The sequence below is a fragment of the Drosophila teissieri genome, chromosome X, assembly GCF_016746235.2.
Source record: "Drosophila teissieri strain GT53w chromosome X, Prin_Dtei_1.1, whole genome shotgun sequence".
Taxonomy (NCBI): domain Eukaryota; kingdom Metazoa; phylum Arthropoda; class Insecta; order Diptera; family Drosophilidae; genus Drosophila; species Drosophila teissieri.
In genome coordinates, this window is record NC_053034.1 from 8,869,789 (window position 1) to 8,891,296 (window position 21,508).

Genomic DNA, 21,508 nt, shown 5'->3' on the forward strand with positions numbered 1-21,508 from the left:
AATTCAACGAAATATGACATTCCAAATTTGGACCAATATTTCGAATGTTCTGATCAAAATACTGCTATTTAAATCGCAAAAAAACAGAAAATCAATTTTCGGCCAAAATCCAAAAATCATCATCAAAAATTGGAAAAAATTTGAAAAAAAAAATTATTTTTTTCTGTAAACGCAGTTCGATTGGAAATTTAATTACGAACTCAACGAGGTATGACATTCCAAATTCGGAGCATTATTTCGAATGTTCTGGTTAAAATACTGACATTTAAATCGCAAAAAAACAGAAAAACAATTTTCGGCAAAAATCCAAAAATCATCACCTAAAATTGCAAAAAATGGATAAAAAAATTGAATTTTTTCTGTGAACACAGTTTTATTGGAAATTTAATTACGAACTCAGTGAGATATGACATTCCATATTTGGACCAATATTTCGAATGTTCTGATCAAAATACTGCTATTTAAATCGCAAAAAAACAGAAAATCAATTTTCGGCCAAAATCCAAAAATCATCATCAAAAATTGGAAAAAATTTGAAAAAAAAAATTATTTTTTTCTGTAAACGCAGTTCGATTGGAAATTTAATTACGAACTCAACGAGGTATGACATTCCAAATTCGGAGCATTATTTCGAATGTTCTCATCAAAATAGTGATATTTAAATCGCAAAAAAACAAAAAAAACGATTTTCGGCAAAAACCATCATCAAAAATTCAAAAAAAAAATAAACAAAAAATTCAATTTTATCTGTAAACACAGTTTTATTGGAAATTTAACTACGAACTCAACGAGGTATGACATTCCATATTTGGAGTAATATTTCGAATGTTCTGATCAAAATAGTGATATTTAAATCGCAAAAAAACAGAAAATCAATTTTCTGCAAAAATCCAAAAATCATCATCAAAAATTGCAAAAAAAATGAAAAAAAACTCCATTTTTTCTGTGAACACAGTTTTATTGGAAATTTAATGACGAATTCAACGAGATATGACATTCCATATTTGGAGCAATATTTCGAATGTTCTGATCAAAATACTGATAAAAATAATCGCAAAAAAACAGAAAATCGATTTTCGGCAAAACTTCCAAAATCATCATCAAAAATTGCAAAAAAATGGGGGAAAAAATTGAATTTTTTTCTGTGAACACAGTTTTATTGGAAATTTAATTACGAATTCAAAGAGATATGACATTCCATATTTGGACCAATATTTCGAATGTTCTGATCAAAATAGTGATATTTAAATCGCAAAAAAACAGAAAATCGATTTTCTGCAAAAATTCCAAAATCATCATCAAAAATTGCAAAAAAATGGGTAAAAAATTGAATTTTTTCTGTGAACACAGTTTTATTGGAAATTTAATTACGAACTCAACGAGGTATGACATTCCATATTTGGAGCATTATTTCGAATGTTCTGATTAAAATAGTGATATTTAAATCGCAAAAAAACAGAAAATCGATTTTCTGCAAAAATTCCAAAATCATCATCAAAAATTGCAAAAAAATGGGTAAAAAATTGAATTTTTTCTGTGAACACTGTTTTATTGGAAATTTAATTACGAACTCAACGAGGTATGACATTCCATATTTGGACCAATATTTCGAATGTTCTGATCAAAATACTGCTATTTAAATCGCAAAAAAACAGAAAATGCATTTTCGGCAAAAATCCAAAAACCATCATCAAAAATTGGGAAAAATTTGAAAAAAAAATTCAATTTTATCTGTAAATACAGTTCGATTGGGAATTGAATTTCGAGCTCAACGAGGTATGCCATTCCATATTCGGGACCATTATTTTTAAAGTTTTGGCCAGAAAACTGATTATTTTGTGTTTTTGCAAGTGCAGTTTTTGAAAAGTATTACTTTTTTTTATAGACTGCCCGACAAAGAGTCGTTCAACTGCGACTCACTTAAGCTTTATAGTTAATCGCTTTCGTTGTTATCTCTGTTGGTGTGTTTGATTTGCTCGTTTTCGCTTTTTGCGCCCCGTGTCAAAATCAATGTAACCTCGTGAGCACTGAGAAAAAATACCATATTTTTTCGGCGACTTTTAGCAATTAGCGGATGCCTGTTGAAGGCTTAGCACTGGCACAATGATAAAACATAGCACTTTCATGTCACTTGCACCAAACAAAAATGAAAACACACAGTGGATTTTTTCGTTTTGCATTTGCGTTGCGTTATTTATGCAGAGTGTCACATTGGAAAGGGTAGCATTTAACGGCCCCATATTTCCACGGTATCCTTGATGCCGTAACCACGTTCGGAAGTGAACTTGATGGTGGCTCCTTTGGATCCAGGACCTCCGCTGACCAGCACAGCAGTTGCACCATGGCTCTTCTTTTTGTCGGTTATCTTAATTGCCGTAATGGTCAGCGCATTTAGGTTGTCCTGTTAAATGGAAACGAAATTATAAAATTGCATTTTAATGTGAAAGTTTTGCATTAGTTACGAACCGACTGCTTGAATACGTATTTCTTGGTCTGCACAAGTCCAACGAAAAAGGCCTTCGAAACGGTATCCTTGGCCAGTTTGTAATCGTTGGCACCGACTTCGCCCCAAAGGTAGTCATTTGCGGCAAAAGTTGGCAAAACGAATGCGGCGAGCGCAAATAAAATAATTGTCACATATTTCATTGTTTGGTTTTTGATAACTATTTCGCTATGACAAAACACTTTCAACTGATTTGGAAAAGAATTCGTTCCCAGTTTTTATTGCAAAGCTTGATATCTACAAGTACTTACTTAATTAAAAAATGATATTACGTTCAACATCTTAATCAGTTAAGTCTCATTATCTTTCCCAAGCTGTTCATTCCGATTTTCATTCAATAGCGCATTACTCGCTCTTTTCATTTGCCCACCTGGATTGCTGTTGATAATCGAAACGTTATTTAATCGCAAATCTCAGGAAATTTTGCTATTTCAAAATTGTTTCCTATTTTTAAATGTTTGTTTTTGATAAACTTAAGGTCATGCTTTTTTATGGTATAAGTTTAATACATAGTTGATATTTCTTTGTCAAAAGTCTTGTATATCTTTTTAAGTGTGTTAGTTTTTATTTTATACATTTGTTGTAACATTTTAGATCAAGTTTTCTTTCAGTGCGTTTCTGGCTACGGTTTTAAATTGTATTTAAGGTATCTTCGACTCCAGCGGCTTTATCTACTTTAGCTGCCACTTCTTCTTTATCTGCTACCTCTGCTTTGTTGTTGCTGCACAGGAAAATTACCAGCGACAAGCTGCGACCTTGGGCAAGGGGGATGGGCGGTAATGGGCGACGTGGGGGGAGGGTGGAAAGAAAGGGAAGGCAGGGAAGGAAGGAGGCGGAAAAGTCTAAGGGGGCAGTGTCAACAGTTTTCCCTGCGGCTGAACGAGCTGCCGACGGGCATGTTTGTTTGTATGCACTTCAATAAAAATTTAGCATACGCTTCACTTCACTTCACTTCACTTGCCACACGCACAGGTGTACAGCGGCGGTCAACGAAATAGTACAGCCATAAGTATTTATGTTAAGAACATATATAATCAATTATTAATAATATTTCATGTTGTATCATTTGACTGGCATATTTATTGTTAAAATAAATAGGCTAAAATGTATATGCCTTGGAACATGTTATATTCGTATTTAATAATATTGTTTATTTATACACAAACAAATTGAATTAATTATGCTTATTACTATTATTATTATTATTTGTGCGTGGTACTATTAACTTGGCCGCAACTGGGCAAATACACACCTGTAACGCCCCCTGGCGGCGGGTACATGGAAACATTGCTTTGTATCATTTCCCCTTGGCGAAGCATTTTTCGATTATATGTTGCCTTTGCTTTTTGGCTCGTTTTTCAATCTAAATGTCAGCACATGTGCGTGTGTGTGTGTCAAAATGGCTGCCAGCTGTGCGTGCGTGCGTTAGTATTAGTGCGTGTGTGTGCTTGTGTGTGTGTGTCTTTGTGTGTGTGTGGGTGAGTGCGCGTGTCGTGGCAAATTACTCGAGTGAAGTGCGCACTTCAAGAATGAAATAGCCAGAGCAACCGACACGGCTCCCAAAAAAAAAAAAACAAAACTTCATCCTTGCCAGCCTCCGTTATCCGGCCACGCCTACCGCCCCCGCTCCCAGTTGGAAAACTCGGGAAATGCGCGTGCATGTGTGTGAGTGTGTGTGTGCGAGAGCGAATTTCCTTTCTAATTTGCTTAACGCAACTTGCTCAAGTCTTGTTACGTTATTGTTCATCCATTCAGTGCCAGCCAGCTGCAACTGCTTGCTTGGAAAATACAAGCGTATGAACCTGGAGATACCCATTACAAGCGACTGAAAAGTACGAAGTAATACCATGAAGTAATACCTTCTGCAAGGTTCTTAAATTTCAAAACAGTAGAGAAAAATGTCAACTTTTTGGTTACATATTTAAAATATATTGCTGTAGCAAGCAGCAGTGCTAGGTAACCCCTTGCTACCCATTGCTACAACATTCGACTCTTAACGTGTGCATATAAAAATGCGAAATGGAAACTTTGAAGTTGAAAATTAAGGAAGCATAACAACAATTTATTTCAAAACGAACATTAAGGAAAGAAAAAACGCGAAAAAGTTGATGCACATTTCATCTAAAATTATTTGCAGCTGTCACAATTGTTTTTACAATTTGTAACTATTGCGAGGCATAGTACTGCGTATACTTGATAATTACAAAAGTTGATACTCAGCATTCTATTAGCTAATTGACAAGCAATCGAATGAAGAAGTGGGCCCCACTTAGTCCACGCATTTAATATGAATTTTCAAGCATTTCAACCATTTTGGGCGACATCAAAGGCAGGAAACTCGAAGGACGAAACTTAGGCGACCTGCTTATCCTGGCTGCCATGCCTTTTTCCTTTCCTTTTCGCCCTTCTCGCTCACTTCCGGTCGCAGGAAGTGGAAATGAAGGTCCTTATCGGCATTTACATGACCCGTATTGCGATACGATACACTTCCAATTGATGGACTATGTTTTATGCATGGCTATTTTACAGGAAACTGCGTAATTTATGCGCCAATGTTTTATTAATCATTTTGGCTGGGAAATCAGGTTAAGAAATAGCCATTTCAATTAATTAATCTCTAGGTTATAGGCCCCATTTTGTTGTGAATTCAATAAATAAATTAAGGCTGCTACTTATACAATACGAGTATTATTTTGTATTTATTTTAGGTAATGATGCCATGTAACTATTTCTGTTTAGCGCTGATTTATTGTAAGTGATTTCAAAAAAAACCTTGTATTTGCTTTGCATTTATACGAGCTAACACACTTTCTTAATTATATTGAACTATAATAAATATTTATCATTGCCAATTGCTCTGCATTATTTAATGCAAATATAGTTTACACATTACTGCGCCACCGTTTAATTAATCATTATGAACACTGAGGCGATGTGAAAAGAGCTATTTAAATTAATTAGTTTTATGGCCAAGGGTCATATTGTGAATATAAATTTACTCACACATCCCACATCATTTTTAATTAAGCTTTTAAGTCGCTGAATTGAACTAAAGTCGCAGTGAGATATTGTAATAAATTCAGCTGGCTGATTGTTTGTTTGGGTAAATTTAATCAATAAATAAAATGTAAATTTCTCCACGATTCGCAAAGTAATTTCCTACCTTTGCCATTATTTTCGCTGTATTCTTCTTATTTTTCTTATTTTTTTTTTGGTTTCCTGGCCTAGCGGCTATTGACCTTGCTCGGTTTTCCTTTTTGGTTCTTTGGTTTTTTTTGGTAGGCTCAACCGCATCAGAAGGCAAATAAAATAAATGACCAGAAAAAGGAAAGAGAACTGAGAGCTGAGGAAAAGTTCGGCTGGGCGGCAAGAAAAGGCCGGGAATTCAAGTCACGACATTCGCACCTGGGGCGAATGGCGTTTAAAATTCAGAAAAAGGTCAACAAATGCCCAGGTAACTGGCACGGTCAGCTACGCAATAACGCAGAATATACGCGTATATATAAGCATATTTCTATACAGATAACTTCGAATAATTACGTACAGTGCGCGACAAGAAAGTAGTGTTAAGGTGGGTAAAAGTATGCTATTCTGATATTGTATATAAAATTGTACTATATTGTTGCATACTTTTAGACTTCTTTTTTTTTATTAAAAACATTTTGTGATTATTTAAGAGCCATTAAGTTTCTGTATATTCTCTTATATAGCGAGCATTCAAGAAGTCTCGCTTCAATTACTTTGAGTTGTGCAAACCTTTTTTCGCTCACATTTTTGTTGTGTTATTTACTTTTTTTTTTTTTGCTTTTGGCCACTTTCTATTGTGCCACTTTCTCCGGCTTCCGCGTGCCGTCCTCCCATATTTTGCAGTTACCCTTGTTGCCGTATTTTCAAATGAAAGGTGACGCCGTATATTTGAATTTTGAATGGAGAGCGCTGATGGATGTGGGTGCGAGGTGGCAGGAGGTGCGGGGAGGTGGGAGGAGGAGGTCCTGGCGGGTGGGCAGCGTCACCCGGGCATTATATTCAGCTATACGGCGTTGGTTTTTATTAAAAAACTCATTATATCTCGCTCAGCAGGACGAAACGGTCTATGATGCCGGCGCCTTTGACGCTGCGGAGCATTAACATTTATTTAAGTTTTTCCACAATAATCAAGCGCAATTTACTTGAAATTTACCAAGTAATCTATGCAGCTTGAATGTGTTTTTTATTTATTTAAATGCATTATTTTGCCTTTGCGGTAAGCAAAGATTTTCGCCAGTCGATTACCCAAGTATATCTACCATTTATCAATAGCTTCGTTCTATTTGCTCACTTAATTTCCCGTAGTTTCTTTGAATTTCCGCTGGCAAGTTAATTTTCCATTTGGATTTTACTGCCAAGTTGCCTCAATTGGTTTCCTTCGCGTGCCAATGAATTTCCCGTATTAAATTTCCTCAGTTTCAGCGTGAGATTTTCCATTTCCATTTTCCAGCATTGTTGTTAGCTGGCTTTGTCATCTATTTTTAATGCTGTACAATTTGTTGCTCGCCATTTCTGCTTAAGTAATTTGTTTTCTCCTTACCACGTTCGCTTTCAAGGGTATTTGTGTGTGTTAACTTTCTTCAACGGGTGGAAATCCAACCGAGTGTAAAACGAAAAATGAAAACTATTTTGCGACACAATCCTTTCGCTTCTTTCGCCCACTTTTCGATGGGGAAAGTTTTAATTTTAGCCTGGCCAAAAGGGGGTGGTGAAAGAAGGGGGGGAGGGGGTTGGGGTTGGGAGAGTAAATAGTAAAACTTTTCAATAAACTATCGCATCGCACACATGCCACACATCCGCTTGCCAACTGCTGCCAACTGTTGAGTTATTTTTTATATTGTTAGAGCAATCCGCTCCACATATCCTTGCTTTCTTTCCTTCTTTTTGCTCCCATTCTCCCGGCTTTTCTTCATTTCTCTCCAGTCCTTTCTCCCCTTTTCTACCCCTTTCTCCCCTTTTCTCTCCGTTCCCCGTTCGCCATTGATAAGCTGCGAATGCTTCGAACGCCATTTGCCAGTAGATTTGTTCACTCCAAGGCTTGCTGGACTATTTGTTTGCTCAGGAGCAAAGTTGCTGGACTTACAGTGGGCTCTGGCTATGAACTACATGAACTATGGTTCACGTTCATCATTTACGATTACCAACTTTAAGTTGCTGTGGTGGAGCACTTCGCTTTCTTCGCCTGCTGTTTGTTTTTCGCAGGGCTTTATATGCGGCGCCTTCTGTCGCTGCCTGTCTTACTATAAAAGTTAAATTGCAATTTCGAAAAAGTATTTAATATGACAGTTGCGCCAGGAGCGGAGGGGGGCGGCAGGGGAGGCAGGAAAACTCGGAAAAGTGCGAGAGAAGAAGGCAAAAACAAAAAAGTAACGTTGAAAACAAGAACTGGCAGCAGTCTCTGCAGCAAATCTCAGCTTCGGTATGCTGTCAACGCAGTTGTTGCAGTTTTCCCAGTGAATTTTCACTCGTTTGGTTTTCCCCCCCTTCCGGTGCCACCCCATTTTTTGGGGACAGTGAAAATCGCTTAAGCAACAAAAACCTGACAACGCATCCAGTTTTGCTAGAATGTCACTGCCAACCATTTTGAAGACCAAAAGACTTGTGCTAATCGCATCAGGGGCGACAATTGAAGATGATTAAATGGCCGGGTGAGTGGAAAACTCACAGGTGTGTGTGGGATAAGGTTGCAACCTGTTAAGCTGTTCATTTCATTCCACTTCACCTTGAATTTACTGTGCAATTAGCCGCAGGGATCATTTGACTAATGGACAAAGGAAACAGTTAAGAATTATCATTTCGTTTATTAAAGACTTTCAGAACTACCGTATGCACATACTATAAGTAGCAGATATTTAAATGCATATTAAATGGCATATGTATATATTAATATTAACTTTCGAAAAGCTTTTAACCTCGACGCCCCATTCGATATGCTCCAGATCTTTTGGGGCCAAATCCTCGTGGGATTATGAGCCTATGGATTTATTCAAGGCCCAATCGACCCCAGAGAAATCCCCACTCCCATTTTCATAAACCAAAAAAAAAATAAAACAAAAAAAAGCTAATGCAGAGAGTGTAAGACCTTCGAGACGAGTGGATGGATCCTTGTCCTTGACCTTGGCCCCGATGGCGTATACGCAATTTATGGAAACAAAAATATGTGAAAACAAAAAAAATGAGCTCAGAGCATGTAAATGATATTTGCTATGCGATGCGGAAAAAATTCATGAGCGACAATCGACAGGGCAGGAAAAATATTCGATGGCAGGAATTTTGCAGCACAACATGTGAATGCTCATAAATATTCTAATAAATTAAGCGAAAATATTGTCGAAAAAGCCGCAGCAGCAGATGCCATAATGAAATATGGCCAAAAATGTATGCCCAAAAATCAGCCAAGGCCAATTTTGTATCCAAGTATCCCTTGCCATACGTAATACATATAGCAAACCAAAAGCAGCCTAAAATTGGGTTCAATAAAATGAGTGAAAAGCTCACGCATTTTACGACAAAAGAATGAATCTAAATCTTGGCCATAAAAAAAGGGCAACATGAAACCGAATGTAAATCGAAACCAATGTCAGAAGAGGCACGTTCCGATTTCAAAATGAAGAGTTTTCGAATACGACGGATTTAAATGTGGGCCGTCGTTTCGTTTCATTTCATTCGTGTGTATTTTTAGTCAAGCTATTTGGGCGTTTAATGAACCGAATGGCTTTAAAAACCATATATATGTTTAGCTTATTCCCGATTTTATTTTAGAAGTCAAAGTTCTTATTACCTGCTTTAATATTGTGAAAATTGTATATTTCTGTTTCGTACAATTTGTTTTGATTTATTTGTCTAAGTTCTAACATACACAACTTGTGCTGGCAAACGCCCACAAACTTGCCACAAAGCGATAAACAATTCAAATTGAATTTCGCCGACTAAATGTTGATGGCCAAAAGCGAGCAGGTTAGTTAAGGTCGAAGGTTAAGAGAAATGAAAATAAAATGTGAAATAATCAAAGCGCATGTGATTTGCATAATTTGTAATGTGGAATTTCCGCTCACATGGCTCTCATTTCCTGTTACACACACTCACTCACCCACTTTCGCTCAGTCGTTTTTCCCAGTCGCTTTCCCAGCCAGATTTCCCGCCAGCTCTGCCATTCCGCTTGGATAACTGTTTAATATGCATAAACTTCACTGGGAAATGTGGGCTGTGGTGGTGGGCGGTGGGTTGCCATCCCCGAAAAGGGAGATTTTTGGATGCTGTATCCTTCCGTTCGGTTAGCAAGCCAAAATCTGCCTTTGGGGGAAATTTTTGGCAGGGTGAGTGTTCTGTGTTCTGTGTTGTTTTGGCCTAATTGGTTGCCGCTACTCAGCGACGAACTTTATCTACCAGTTTCGCTACCATCTTCCTGCTTTAAAGCATATCTCATCGTTCGAATTTTTATATTTTCTTCTTCTGCTTCTTTTGCTCTCTTCTGTCAAAGTTTTTCGCCTTTTTGGCATTTTGCCATTTTTATGGGATTTATTATTTGCTTTATGGCGCAAAACTTTAAAAGGCTAATTGGGCATGTCTTTATGGGTTCCGATTTCAGCATAAATCGAGCAGAGCATTTTGTAGTTTGCTCCTCTTATTGATCGGCTTTTTGGCTGGTAATTAAAATAAAATGCTAACAAAGTCGGAAAACATGCTCGACTTTTCGCAGTTATTGTGCAATAATTCTATTAGATTCTATTCAATTACATTTATTTAATTGAGCTTTGTCTGTTAAAGAATCTACTAGAAACTGTTTAATCTTATATTATTTTGCGAATTTCGTCCTTCGATTTGGCCAATGGCTTATCCAAGCGACTTTTTCCCATTTTCCCCACGTCGGCAGAAAAGTTTCCCACATATTCCCATATATCACTCTACACACATCCCTTTGGTGCTCGTATAAAACTTTTCGCATCGCACACTTTCCGTTTTATATTCAAACTGTTTTATTTCGACCTGATTTTTACACATGAATTAGTAAAAACACTCATTATAGCCCTCGTCCCCCTGGATGTCTACATTTTGCAGTTTTATTTTGGATTTCTCTTTGTGTGTGTGTGTGTGTTTTTTTTTTTATGTGTTTTTTGTAGTTTGTCGTCCTTGTTGTGGCTTAGTTCTCATGGCGGCCTCCGGTGCGTATGAGCAATGTGAAATGTAAGCCAGTTTGCGGCACATTTGCATATATGGCAAAGGGTTTTTCCAGCGCGCGCGAAGGAAGCTAATTTGCATTCGAGGGTCCCTGTAAACCAGACAGACATTGATGTGTGTGTGTGCGTGTGTGTGTGGGTGTGTGTTGGTGCTGCTGAGGGGGGGAAATGGTGGTTTTGGATGGTGCGATTATATCCTGGCCGCCTTTTGTGGTTGAGTTTTCACTGGCTTTTCTTTTTCGACGCTTTTTATGGGAAATACTTTGTGCGGCCGCAGCCGTATTTCGTATTTTATGTTATTTACCAGTGCTTTGCATACTTTGGGGCGTCTTTAAAGTTGCATTTTAAATACGTTTTAAATGCCCCATTGTGTGTATGTGTGTGTGTGAGTGTGTGTGTGGTGGCATCATAAAATATTTTGGAGTTTTGTATTTTTGGGGCCAAAGGATTGCGGTTTTTTACGGTCCCCTGGATACCTTTTTTGTGTTTTTTTTTTTCTCGTTTTGCTGTTGTTATTTTGAAGAAAGCACTCTCGTGTCCCTTTGGTTTTCGGCGTATGTGCAATTAAAAAAGGGTTTACTTGCCTTTCTGCTCATTTCATTTGCATATAGCGCCCAGCTTTTCCCTTTTGGCGGCAGCTGCCTCAAATTGATTTCCAACCTTGGCCAAAATCCCCTCGACAGTCTGCAGTCGCATTATGAAATCAAATATTCCAAATTTCCCACAGGAATGGAAAGTTACAGCATAGAACACAGAAATTATAATATATATACTCTTAAGATACTTATGTATATATTATTATGGCTTATTTGTTACCTTTAGGTTCATGAAACATTTAATTAATTATTAACAATATTTTGTAGTCGATGAAAGTGAGCAAGGTACATATATCTTGCTATCGTTGTGGTTTATGGACAGACTTAAAGGTCGGGAGGCAACTTAATTAACGCGTGTCAAATTCATTTCGTTGGCCGCACTAAGGCAAATGTCCTCCGCGCAGGACACGCAACTTATTTCATTGCCAGAAAACGTCTCAAAGTCAAAAGGATACGTGATGGAATGTAGGGGGATTTTCATCCCAGAAGATAAACAATTGAAACGGCGAAAAACAAGTTCTTGGGTTAATATCACATCAATAAATACACTCACAACGATAAAAGTGAAAATATATATAAAATTTGCTATAAAGTAAAGATTACTTACTAGTAATCTGAAATGTCTACGATTTTGCAAATATTTTTCTTTGTTTAAAGCAATACGCTCCATCTGTTTTTTTCAGGGTATATGAGAGCCATTTGAAAGTTTTTCTGTGCGCCAACTGCGTCTCTTTTATGATTTCAAAATGTCTAAACAACAATTGAGATACAACATAAAGAAGAACAATAAGCAGCGGAGCACAACAGTAGCAACAACTATAATATTAAATGAAATTTATTTTATTGCAGACAACAGACGCCAAGTTCTGAGTTTTGTTTTTCCCCGTCGACTCATTCCGCTCATTCCGCTTTCGCCTTCACTTTCACTTTCGCTTTCACTTTCACTCTCACTGGCTTTCACTTTCTGCCCCAAAAAGTATGCTTTAGAAATTATCAAAGCAGAAACTGGCGAAATAAAAGGCGGGCGGAGAAGTGGGGGGCGGGGCGGGGCAAATCGGACAGGTAAAACCCAAAATGGACACCTGGCCTCAAGTGCTTTCATGCACACTCACACACACACACATATATATATACTGTGTGTGCGCACAAAGGACTCGGCAAACACATAAAACATAATTGCAAATTAACCTTTTTCTGATTTTCTCCACTCTCCTTCACACACACACATAAATACAAACACACATACAAACAGGAGCCAGTCCAGAGAGCTCGAATAACTGTAATTTCATTTGGAGGCTGCCCCAAAAAGCTACATTGCAATACACTCAGCGAAAATCTCTCACTTAATCATTGATCTCAAATTCAAGTGCAATTGGTGTTCTACATCATTTTGGCATTGATTGCGATAATTCGTCGTGATATTTTCTGTAAACTTTTTAAGTAAATATATTAGGTAATTTTTTTCAGTGTGGCAGTGACAACTCCTACCTGTTGATGGGCAGACAAAGGAGAGAGAGCTGTACATTAAGTAGGCAAAATTATTGAGTTTACTGTAATGCCGAAATAAACACAAGGAAGAGCGCCCGGCAAAGGGGGCGGGGTGACAAAGTGGGCGGACCATTAACACAATTGCCCGGCTGGCTGCTCTGGCAGCTCTGGCTCGTTGTCAGGCTTCTTTGGGTTAATGATTTTTATGTGCATTTTAATGTGGCAACAGTTTTTGCCCCGCTCCCCAGCGTGTAAAACTCTGAACTAAATATAATGAAAAAAGCGCCTTGAAGCTGTGAAATGTCGCGAAAAACACAAACACACACACACACACACACACATGGGCATTACTTAACTACAATAACATAAACTTCAGTAGGCGGGGGGAGAGAAAGGGACAGCGACACATGTGCGCTGCGGGGTAATAAAGTTGATTGCCTTGACAACTTGTGTCGCCAAGTTTTCCTCGCAGCAATTACAAACTTCAATTATAATGAAAAAACATTATCTTGTAATTTTAAGGCTGGTTGCTGGTGCGTTGGAGCTGTGCAGATTGATTTTCCATGGACCAGGACCTCCTGTTGTTTAAGGATTTAATTAATTGCCCCATGCGATTTCCAAGAAGTGGCTAAACTCTTCGGAGCAAAACAAATCGCTTTGATTATGCATATACATATATAATTTCAAAGTCTTATTTAAGTGGCTTGGTTTCAACATATACTCGTGCAATTATGTTTGCGAAACTCCTCGACTAACAGATACCCCTCACTAGCTGCATCCTGTGGTAAACCTAAAAGTTCTTTACTATAACTACTGAAATTGGATTATGCCACATTAGTAAAGTTCGATGAATCATCTAGATGCACGTTGATTGTAGCTAACATACATATATAACATTTGGTGATTGCCAAATTATTTGTTTTAAAGAAAATATTTATTAAGCGGGCTATAGTCGCTTGGCCATGGCTGTATGTTTGCTTTTGCGGCGAGTCCATGGAGAACGGCAGTCAACTGTTGATTGAACATCTGCGTTGCCTTTTCATTTGCATATTTATATTCTTGTTGATTTTTCCTCGTCCGCTTTTCCTTTTGGTATGCTTTTCTTGCGCCCCCCCCTCCCCCTCTCTCACTGGTTTTCCCGCGTCGTTTTGATAAATTTGCTTTTTTATTTTCTGCTTTGTCGTCTTAGACAAAGTTTTCCAATTGTTTTGCCACTCGATTTGCATATAAAAATTGACACACCAAATATTGTCACCGCAAAAGTTTGCGCTGTCATTTATTTCGATTTGAATTCGATTGGAATCTTTGATTCTTGGAAATTAATTAGCGCGCATTATACAATTTTCGTGCATAAATTTTCCTTTTTTGGCACATTTCCATTTTCCAAGCAATTAGCAGGTTCGCCTTTGAAGCGCCATGAAAACTTTATCCTGACCTCATCCCCATGGCCATGGAAAAATTCTCCAGTACTTTGTGTGCATGTGTGCGGGCATCGTTTTCCGCACACACACACACACACACACCACCCATTTACCCTTAATGTGCTTATCTAATTTATGGCTTCATAAAGCGGCAATTATCGAATTTCTGTATAAATGCGTTTCTCTGGTTTGCATGGGCAAAGAATGGAGAACAACTATATTTTCAGTAAAGAAAGTAAAAGAAAGAATGGAAATCTTTGTGAATATATCAAATTAGGATACTTTATGAGCAATAAATACAAGCATATATGTAAAATGAAAATTTGTTGTATTAAATTAAAACTTATAAAATCTCTTTGTATTAACAAACAACTTATAAGATCTCTATGTATTAACATGAAACTTATAAAATCTCTTTGAATTAAAATAAAATAAATAAAATCTTTTTGTATTAACATAAAACTAATAAAATCTCTTTGTATTAAAATAATTATTAAAATAAAACTAATAAAATCTCTTTGTATTAAAATAAAACTTATAAAATCTCTTGGTATTAAAATAAAATTAATAAAATCTCTTTGTATTAAAATAAAACTTATAAAATCTCTAAGATTGCTTGGTGCCAACCAAATAGCCGCTCTTTTGAACATCTCAAGCAAAAAACACCAAAGGTTATAAATTGTTTAGATTTAACTGCAAATTTTGCGTCAGCTCTGAGCTTTTGGAAAACGGGAAGAAAAGCTTTAAAAGTCAACAACTGCCATCAGTTTCCTTCATCGTTATTCAGCCAGCCATCTTAAATTTTTTTTGGTTTTTTTGTACGCACCGAAAAACAGTAGACAAAGTCTAAGGATATCTCGTTCTCCCTTTTTTTGTGGCTTTAAGACAAATGACAAAAATACATACACATTCTAGCACACATACACACATACATGACAACCTGGTGGGCAACTTGGATTTTCGATGCCCTACTAAAGGGTATTGCGACTCATAACAGAACGAGCTAAATTGAATAAAAATCATTTACCAATTGGCTTGTATATATGTAATGCATGTGATTTGGGTATTAACTTAAATGAATTTTTTTGAAATTTTAAATTTAAAAAGTAGTTCAAATCTGCTATCTGGATACATTTTCTTTTTTTTTGGTTATCGACGGACGACGAAACTTGGGCGCTGGCAATATTTATTAAGCTTTTATTCAAGCTATCAGACATTAGGGATAACGATGTGTCGTTGCAGCAGCGCCAGCAACAGATTCCTGGGAAAATGGGAAATCTTACCCCCCCCCCACACACCGCCTGTGGATATTTCAAAGGCTTAAGCAGAGGCGTGGCAAAAGGGGTTGGCAGAAAGCTTAGAAGAAAGGCGGCCCTGCGCCGAGTCATGAAAATATATTCGACTTATTTGGGTGCCGAGACCAATTGGACATTAAGTATACGCCGCGTTCGCCGTTGATGTTTTTCTTTTTCAATAAAACGGTCTCCAAATGGGCAGTACATCTGTTTGTAGGGCTTTGTAGGATAACGCTCTATATTTAAATGTAATGTGGGCTTTTGAAATCTTGTTTCTTGAATTGCCAGCGCTGGGATTTCATTGTAGAATTTATCTTCCAAAGGGAAGGGAATTTCTATTTCTGGAAAGCGTATAATCGTATTATAATATTAATAAAACAAGTAAAAACGTGTTTAGAAACATTTCTTTCTTTTAAAAAAATAGCGACTAAGTGAGATGAAAGCAAGAGAAAATCTCGACAGAGAAGCATTTAGTTTGAAGACGTTGAATTCTGCCACCCATTTGCATGCAGACATTTTCATTTATAAATGTATATATGTATGTATATATGTACGAATTTCACTACCGAAAACTAAAAATCCATTAAAATGCACTTGAGAGTGCCACAGGATGCAGGCGGAAAATCTCCGAAAAGGACGATGGGAAGTGGGAAATGGGAAGTGGGGGGAAATCAGAGAATTCAATTTGAGCAATTTCCTGTTTTTCAAAAGGTGCTCCTCGGGTGTCGGCCAAAATTAAAATGTGCTAAGCAGGACACAGCAAAAAAAAAAAAAAAATGGAAAAAATGGGAAAAAAAAATGGAAAAAAATGGTGATGAAAAAACGATTGAAATGGAATTGGAAGGCTCTCGAAAGTCACTCCAAAAATAAAAGGAGACTGCGAGTAAACACTTTTCCACCTCCGATGTGCCGCCTTTTCCTTACACTTCTTCGCCACCGCGCACTTTCAATTGAATTTTCCAATTCAAATTGAAATTAATATTCACTTTGAGCATATCAATATACACGGCTATATATATACACACATATATACATATGTACATGCTGGATTGGGATTAGTCTCCCGCGGGCAACACAACGTCGGAAAAAAAAGAAAATCGATATCGTTGCGGGAAAACCCCGGGCAGAAATTGTTTTGATGAGCCGGAATTAATGGAAAATTCAAATAAAGCACAACTTTATCGATTTGCGAGCGCCGAGAAGACGAACTCGCATTTCGGGTGAATTAAGATAAACAAAATAGGATTTATATGGGCGACGAAGAAGATGCCAGACATTTACGACGACCATTTGATTTACTCAAATGAGGACAATGTCAAAGCCAAATTGTAAATTGACAATGGGCCATAAAAAAGGAAAAGAGGAAAACCCCCGAAACCCAAAACCCAGTGAAATTAAATGAAATGGAAAGCCAAATGGAAATGCAAACGAGAAGCATAACGCATGAGTTAAAAAAAAGAAACCTGCTCATTCAATACGTGTAATAATCATCGAAAATAATTTATATTGTAATGAAGCAGATGAAAAAAAATCTTTCAAAGGATAAATTTAAACAGAATGTGTAAAGTGTGTAATATATATTTTAAATTATGCAATAAAAATAGTAATTAGCTTATTTTACATCATTTCGTTATTGAAACTAAATAAGCAACTGAAAAACCCATTTAAATTTGCATTTGCTAACAGAGTAATTGAAACTAATGGGAAATAGTTGCGGTTTAGGTAGGAAAATCAAACCAAACCAAACCAAGAAAAGAATAAAAAAAGAAGTCTGAATGCTGTCACTCTCTCTGCAGTTTTCCAATTTTCGGCGCAATAATTGAAGGCGGCAAACCAACTGCAGGCATTTTGGGCAAACGAGCCCGAGATAAACGAAAAACTTTCGGCACTCAAAAACTGGTTTTGTTTTGTTTTGTTTTGTTGTCCTCGCCGCCTGTCAAGTTCGTTGTAAAGCCTCGAGAGTCCTCCTGGGCTCAGAACTCATTACAAGAGTCCTGCGCAGGCACACAGAAACTTTCCGACTAATCCGTGATTAAATACTCAGTCCCGAACCTTCGACCCCTCGACCCCTCGACCCGTCGACTTTGTCATTCGGTTTTGGGTGCGGTTCAATCCTGGCCGCCAGAAGCTTCCGAGCTTCTGTTCTCTGTCTTGCCCTCCGCCCCCCACTCCCCCCCCGAACGACCGGAAGTCGGTCCGTTATCCCATTTTGACCCTTTTACAGTCCTGCACTTCCGGTTGGAAGCCCGAGTCCTGGGAGCCCGAGCCCTTTCCTCAATGCTGCCAAATGGGTATCAACTTGATGTCGACCGCTTGGAGTGATTCAATTTCTGGCTATTACACAAAATATGTCTAAAGGTGTAAGCAACTACCCGGCATTTTAAATGAGAGAAATTAGGAGAAATTCAGGAGAAATTCAGGAGAAATGTGAATGTAATAATATGCAACTACCCAGCATTAAAATTATGAGAAATTATGTAAATGTAATAATAAGTATTGCTATTTTAAAGTGGCTTTGGTATATTTGCTTAAATTATGTGGTTTTGTAAGTTTTCTTGCTTAACTATGCAAGTTTATTTGCTGGCCAGAATTTCTACTTTATTTACGGGGTATTAGCGTGTCTGTGTCAGTTTTTTACTTCACTTCACTTTTACGTTAAGTGGACTGACTTCATATTGGGAAAACATTGGACATTTTGTTGCCTGTTGATGCCGTTTGCAATTGAAATCAATAAAAGTCGACACGTGCACATTTGCGCCTCGTTCATAACGCGACGAGGAAAATCTTTCGGTTACCGAAATAAAAAAAAAATATGACGGAATGGCTTTAGACGTTGACTGGAAATTTTCATTCCGCATTTCATTTATGATTTCCACACACTTTGGGAGTCATTTGCAGCGCCATCACGTGCCGACAATCACGCAAAATCATTGCGCCGTCATTTATTAGCAGCACAAAGGGCGGAAAATGGGAAAAACGTCTTATGGAGTTGCCACTTCCGCTTTACCCACTTTTCCCAGACTCAGGTCCAATGTCACTGCCATGGAATTTCCCGACTTCCACACATACATACATATCCCCATGGTTAGGTCAGCAAATTGTTTTGGGTCGGCGTTAGATGAAGATATGAAATTTGAAGAGCTCAATTTATCATTTCCCAAGAAGAGTGGCACTTGGCAGAAATATCAGTTTACCCGTAGCTGGCGTTTTGGGGAACTTCTAGGAAAATGCTAGCGCAACAAGTCAATCATCATAAATTGAAAATAAATTATTGGCACCTGTGATTCGGGTTTGCTGACCTCCAGACCTTTGACCATGGCCCTCAAGTCTTGTCATTCAATTGGCGATTTACTGTTTGTAATTTGGCCAGTGGCTAAACATTTTTCTTGTTGACACACTTGGTCATTTATTTATTTTGGTGGCCCATTTATCCTAAACTGTGTAAAAATGCCAATTTATCGTTTGGCGTTTGCTGAAATTAAATACAAATATATTTATGAAGGGTAATTTTTATGCTTATCAAGATCTATCAATTATCGCATGCCAACTAACCCAGAATAATTTGCCAATATTTGTTCTGTATTTAGAAAGCAAACATATACCTGCATTTATACATTTAAATGACAATATCTGCACGCTTCAGCAAATGCAATCAAATCTATTATTTAGATAACCTGTTCGCCACTTTTTGTTAGTGAATTAATTTTGCATAATAATTGCGGCCATCATTTGAACATTTTGGAAAAAGAAGCAGGCCTTTGTTAACTACAAAAAAAACTATAAAAAGTTGATTGTATTCTCTCATATCCAACAGTTCATTGTAATTTGAACGTCATATATAAAAATAACATTTAATACAAGTCCGTTACTTTAAGTGGTTTTCTAATCCTGCAATTCGTAAATATTTATCACAGAAATTGCTTTTTTTTATTGCTTCGCTCGCTGGTCAATTGAAAATCCTCTTAAATGTAATAAAAATAAACTTAAATGTAAATATAAATACAGACTGACTTGAACGGGCGTAGATGTAAATATAGACCACATTGCGGGGGCTGTTGCACTGAAAACAATAATTTTGCAGACTTTATGAGATCGTTTTTTAAACAAAAATATTGGACATACTAGTCACAAAAAAGCATTGGTTACTAAATAGTTGCTTACAATAGTTATTTATTCGTTTAAATGCTATTTTTGGCCAAGTCATGATGCAAATTGTCTTCCCATTTTTGCTGGCAGTGTAGAAAGTAGAATCGCCCGGGGATTGGGCTCTGATTTGGGTGTTCGTGTCTGATTGTATCACCTATGTATCTTTTCTGTTCGGAGTCCACGTGGTTTCGCATTCAAGGGTCACGATTTGGGTTTGGTTCGGTTCAGTTCTAATTAAACCATGTTGAATTTGATTGCGTTTTCAGTGCGATGCCGCTTTCCGCCGATAAATCAAATTTAAATGTTCGAGTACTGCTCCCCACTAGGCACCCAAAAATAAATAAAAATAAAGTCCAAAAACCCGAATCGAACACTTAGCCCCGCAAAAATGTCGGCGGCCTCGCGGGGAATTCGCACTGGAATTGGTCTTTGTACTCCGGTTTTTTTTATTGTTTTGGTTTTTCATTGCAGCCTCAGTTTGTTGTTATTTAAATACGTAATAAAACCGTTATTTAAATACTTTTTTTGTGGTCCTGAGGCAGGGCGATGCTCGCAGTAAACCAATCAAATTTGATTTGTATTTAAACCAATTTACATTACACCCTTTTTTGTTTGAATACTGCAGTTTATTATTATTTTTTATTATTTTACTGTAAAATGCATAATTTAACACTAGTAATTGACAGCCTAGGTTTACATACAGTTTAGTAAATTATTACTTATTTGAATAGTTACTTAAAAAAAAGGTACCATAAGAATGTAAAAATGCCCGCACGTCACTAACCACCATCAACATAATCCCAATGCATGTGGATCATATTTAATTATTTATAAGCCGACTCGCATTCCCCTAATTAGTGCCATTTCAGGGCAGTAATGGAATGCCAGTCCTTAACTTTCCTAATCGCATTAAAGTTCCTGAACCAGCTCCACCTCCCACCGCCCCTTCCGCCCCCCCAAAAAAGCCGTGCTGTGACCTTGCTGCCTTCAATCAATTCGAAAAGGGACTACAAATCGTGAGGGGGGTGGAGTAGGGGGTTTATATATCATAATTGAGCCACTCGATTGCCCGGCCTTCCGCTCCATTGTAGTTGCCGTAGTCAGCAGAACTTTTCACCCATTTCCGCCAAACTTTTCCCACTCGAATTTCCCGACTTTCCCGCCCTGCCCGACTTTCCCGACTTTCATCAGTCTGTTGTCTGTCAGTTCGATGGCTGCGATGAGTACTTAGCTGCTGCGAAATAAAAAGCGATTTGAATTTTTCGCCAGCCTCTGCGCCTTAACCCCTAACAACCAATATCCGTTGTTCTGCTCTGCTCGAGAGAGAGAGGGAGAGGGAGTGAGAGAGTGAGAGAGAGAGAGAGAGAGAGAGAGGGAGAGAGAGTGAGAGAGATGGCTATATAGCGCTAGAGAGAGACGCACTGAGCGATGGCTGTCAATTTTCATTTTCATTGCGAGCGCGCCAAAAAGAGAAATTTAAATGAGGCATCCTTTTTTTTCTCATTAGCATTGTTTGTATTGCATGTGTGTGTGAGTGTGTGTTGGTTTATTGGCGTTGTTTATCAGGCTTAAAGGCGTACGTGTGTGAGTGGGCTCTCTTGCTAATTACTTGCTGCTTAGCAGGGAAGTGGGTTCAAAGGTTATGCCCAGAGAACTCGCTACGAAATAGAAATCGAAATCGAATCGAATCGAATCACATCGCTGCAAATCGTCGTCGCTCTTCGCTATTAATAGACGCTCATTATTGGCATTTTTGGCATTGGCCAAAGTGAGACTCACACGTGCCAGGGTGTTTTTCCCTATTTTCCTCGTTTTTGTATCAATCGGCAGCTCTTTGGCGCCAGGAAAGTCAGTG

General features: G+C 37.7%; 2 protein-coding genes across 2 annotated transcripts in view; one reads left to right on the forward strand and one right to left on the reverse strand.

The window, feature by feature from the left end:
- The window catches only part of LOC122624553, a 43,350-nt gene that overhangs the window by 15,724 nt on the left and 6,118 nt on the right, over positions 1 to 21,508 (forward strand). The gene's annotated exons all lie outside the window — the stretch shown is intronic.
- LOC122624555 lies at positions 2,170 to 2,681 on the reverse strand. The gene is made up of 2 exons (XM_043804192.1): positions 2,467 to 2,681; positions 2,170 to 2,401 (listed from the first exon to the last, which is right to left on the reverse strand). The coding sequence occupies exons 1-2, from the start codon at positions 2,644 to 2,646 to the stop codon at positions 2,228 to 2,230; spliced, it is 354 nt and encodes a 117-aa protein (XP_043660127.1). The 5' UTR covers positions 2,647 to 2,681; the 3' UTR covers positions 2,170 to 2,227.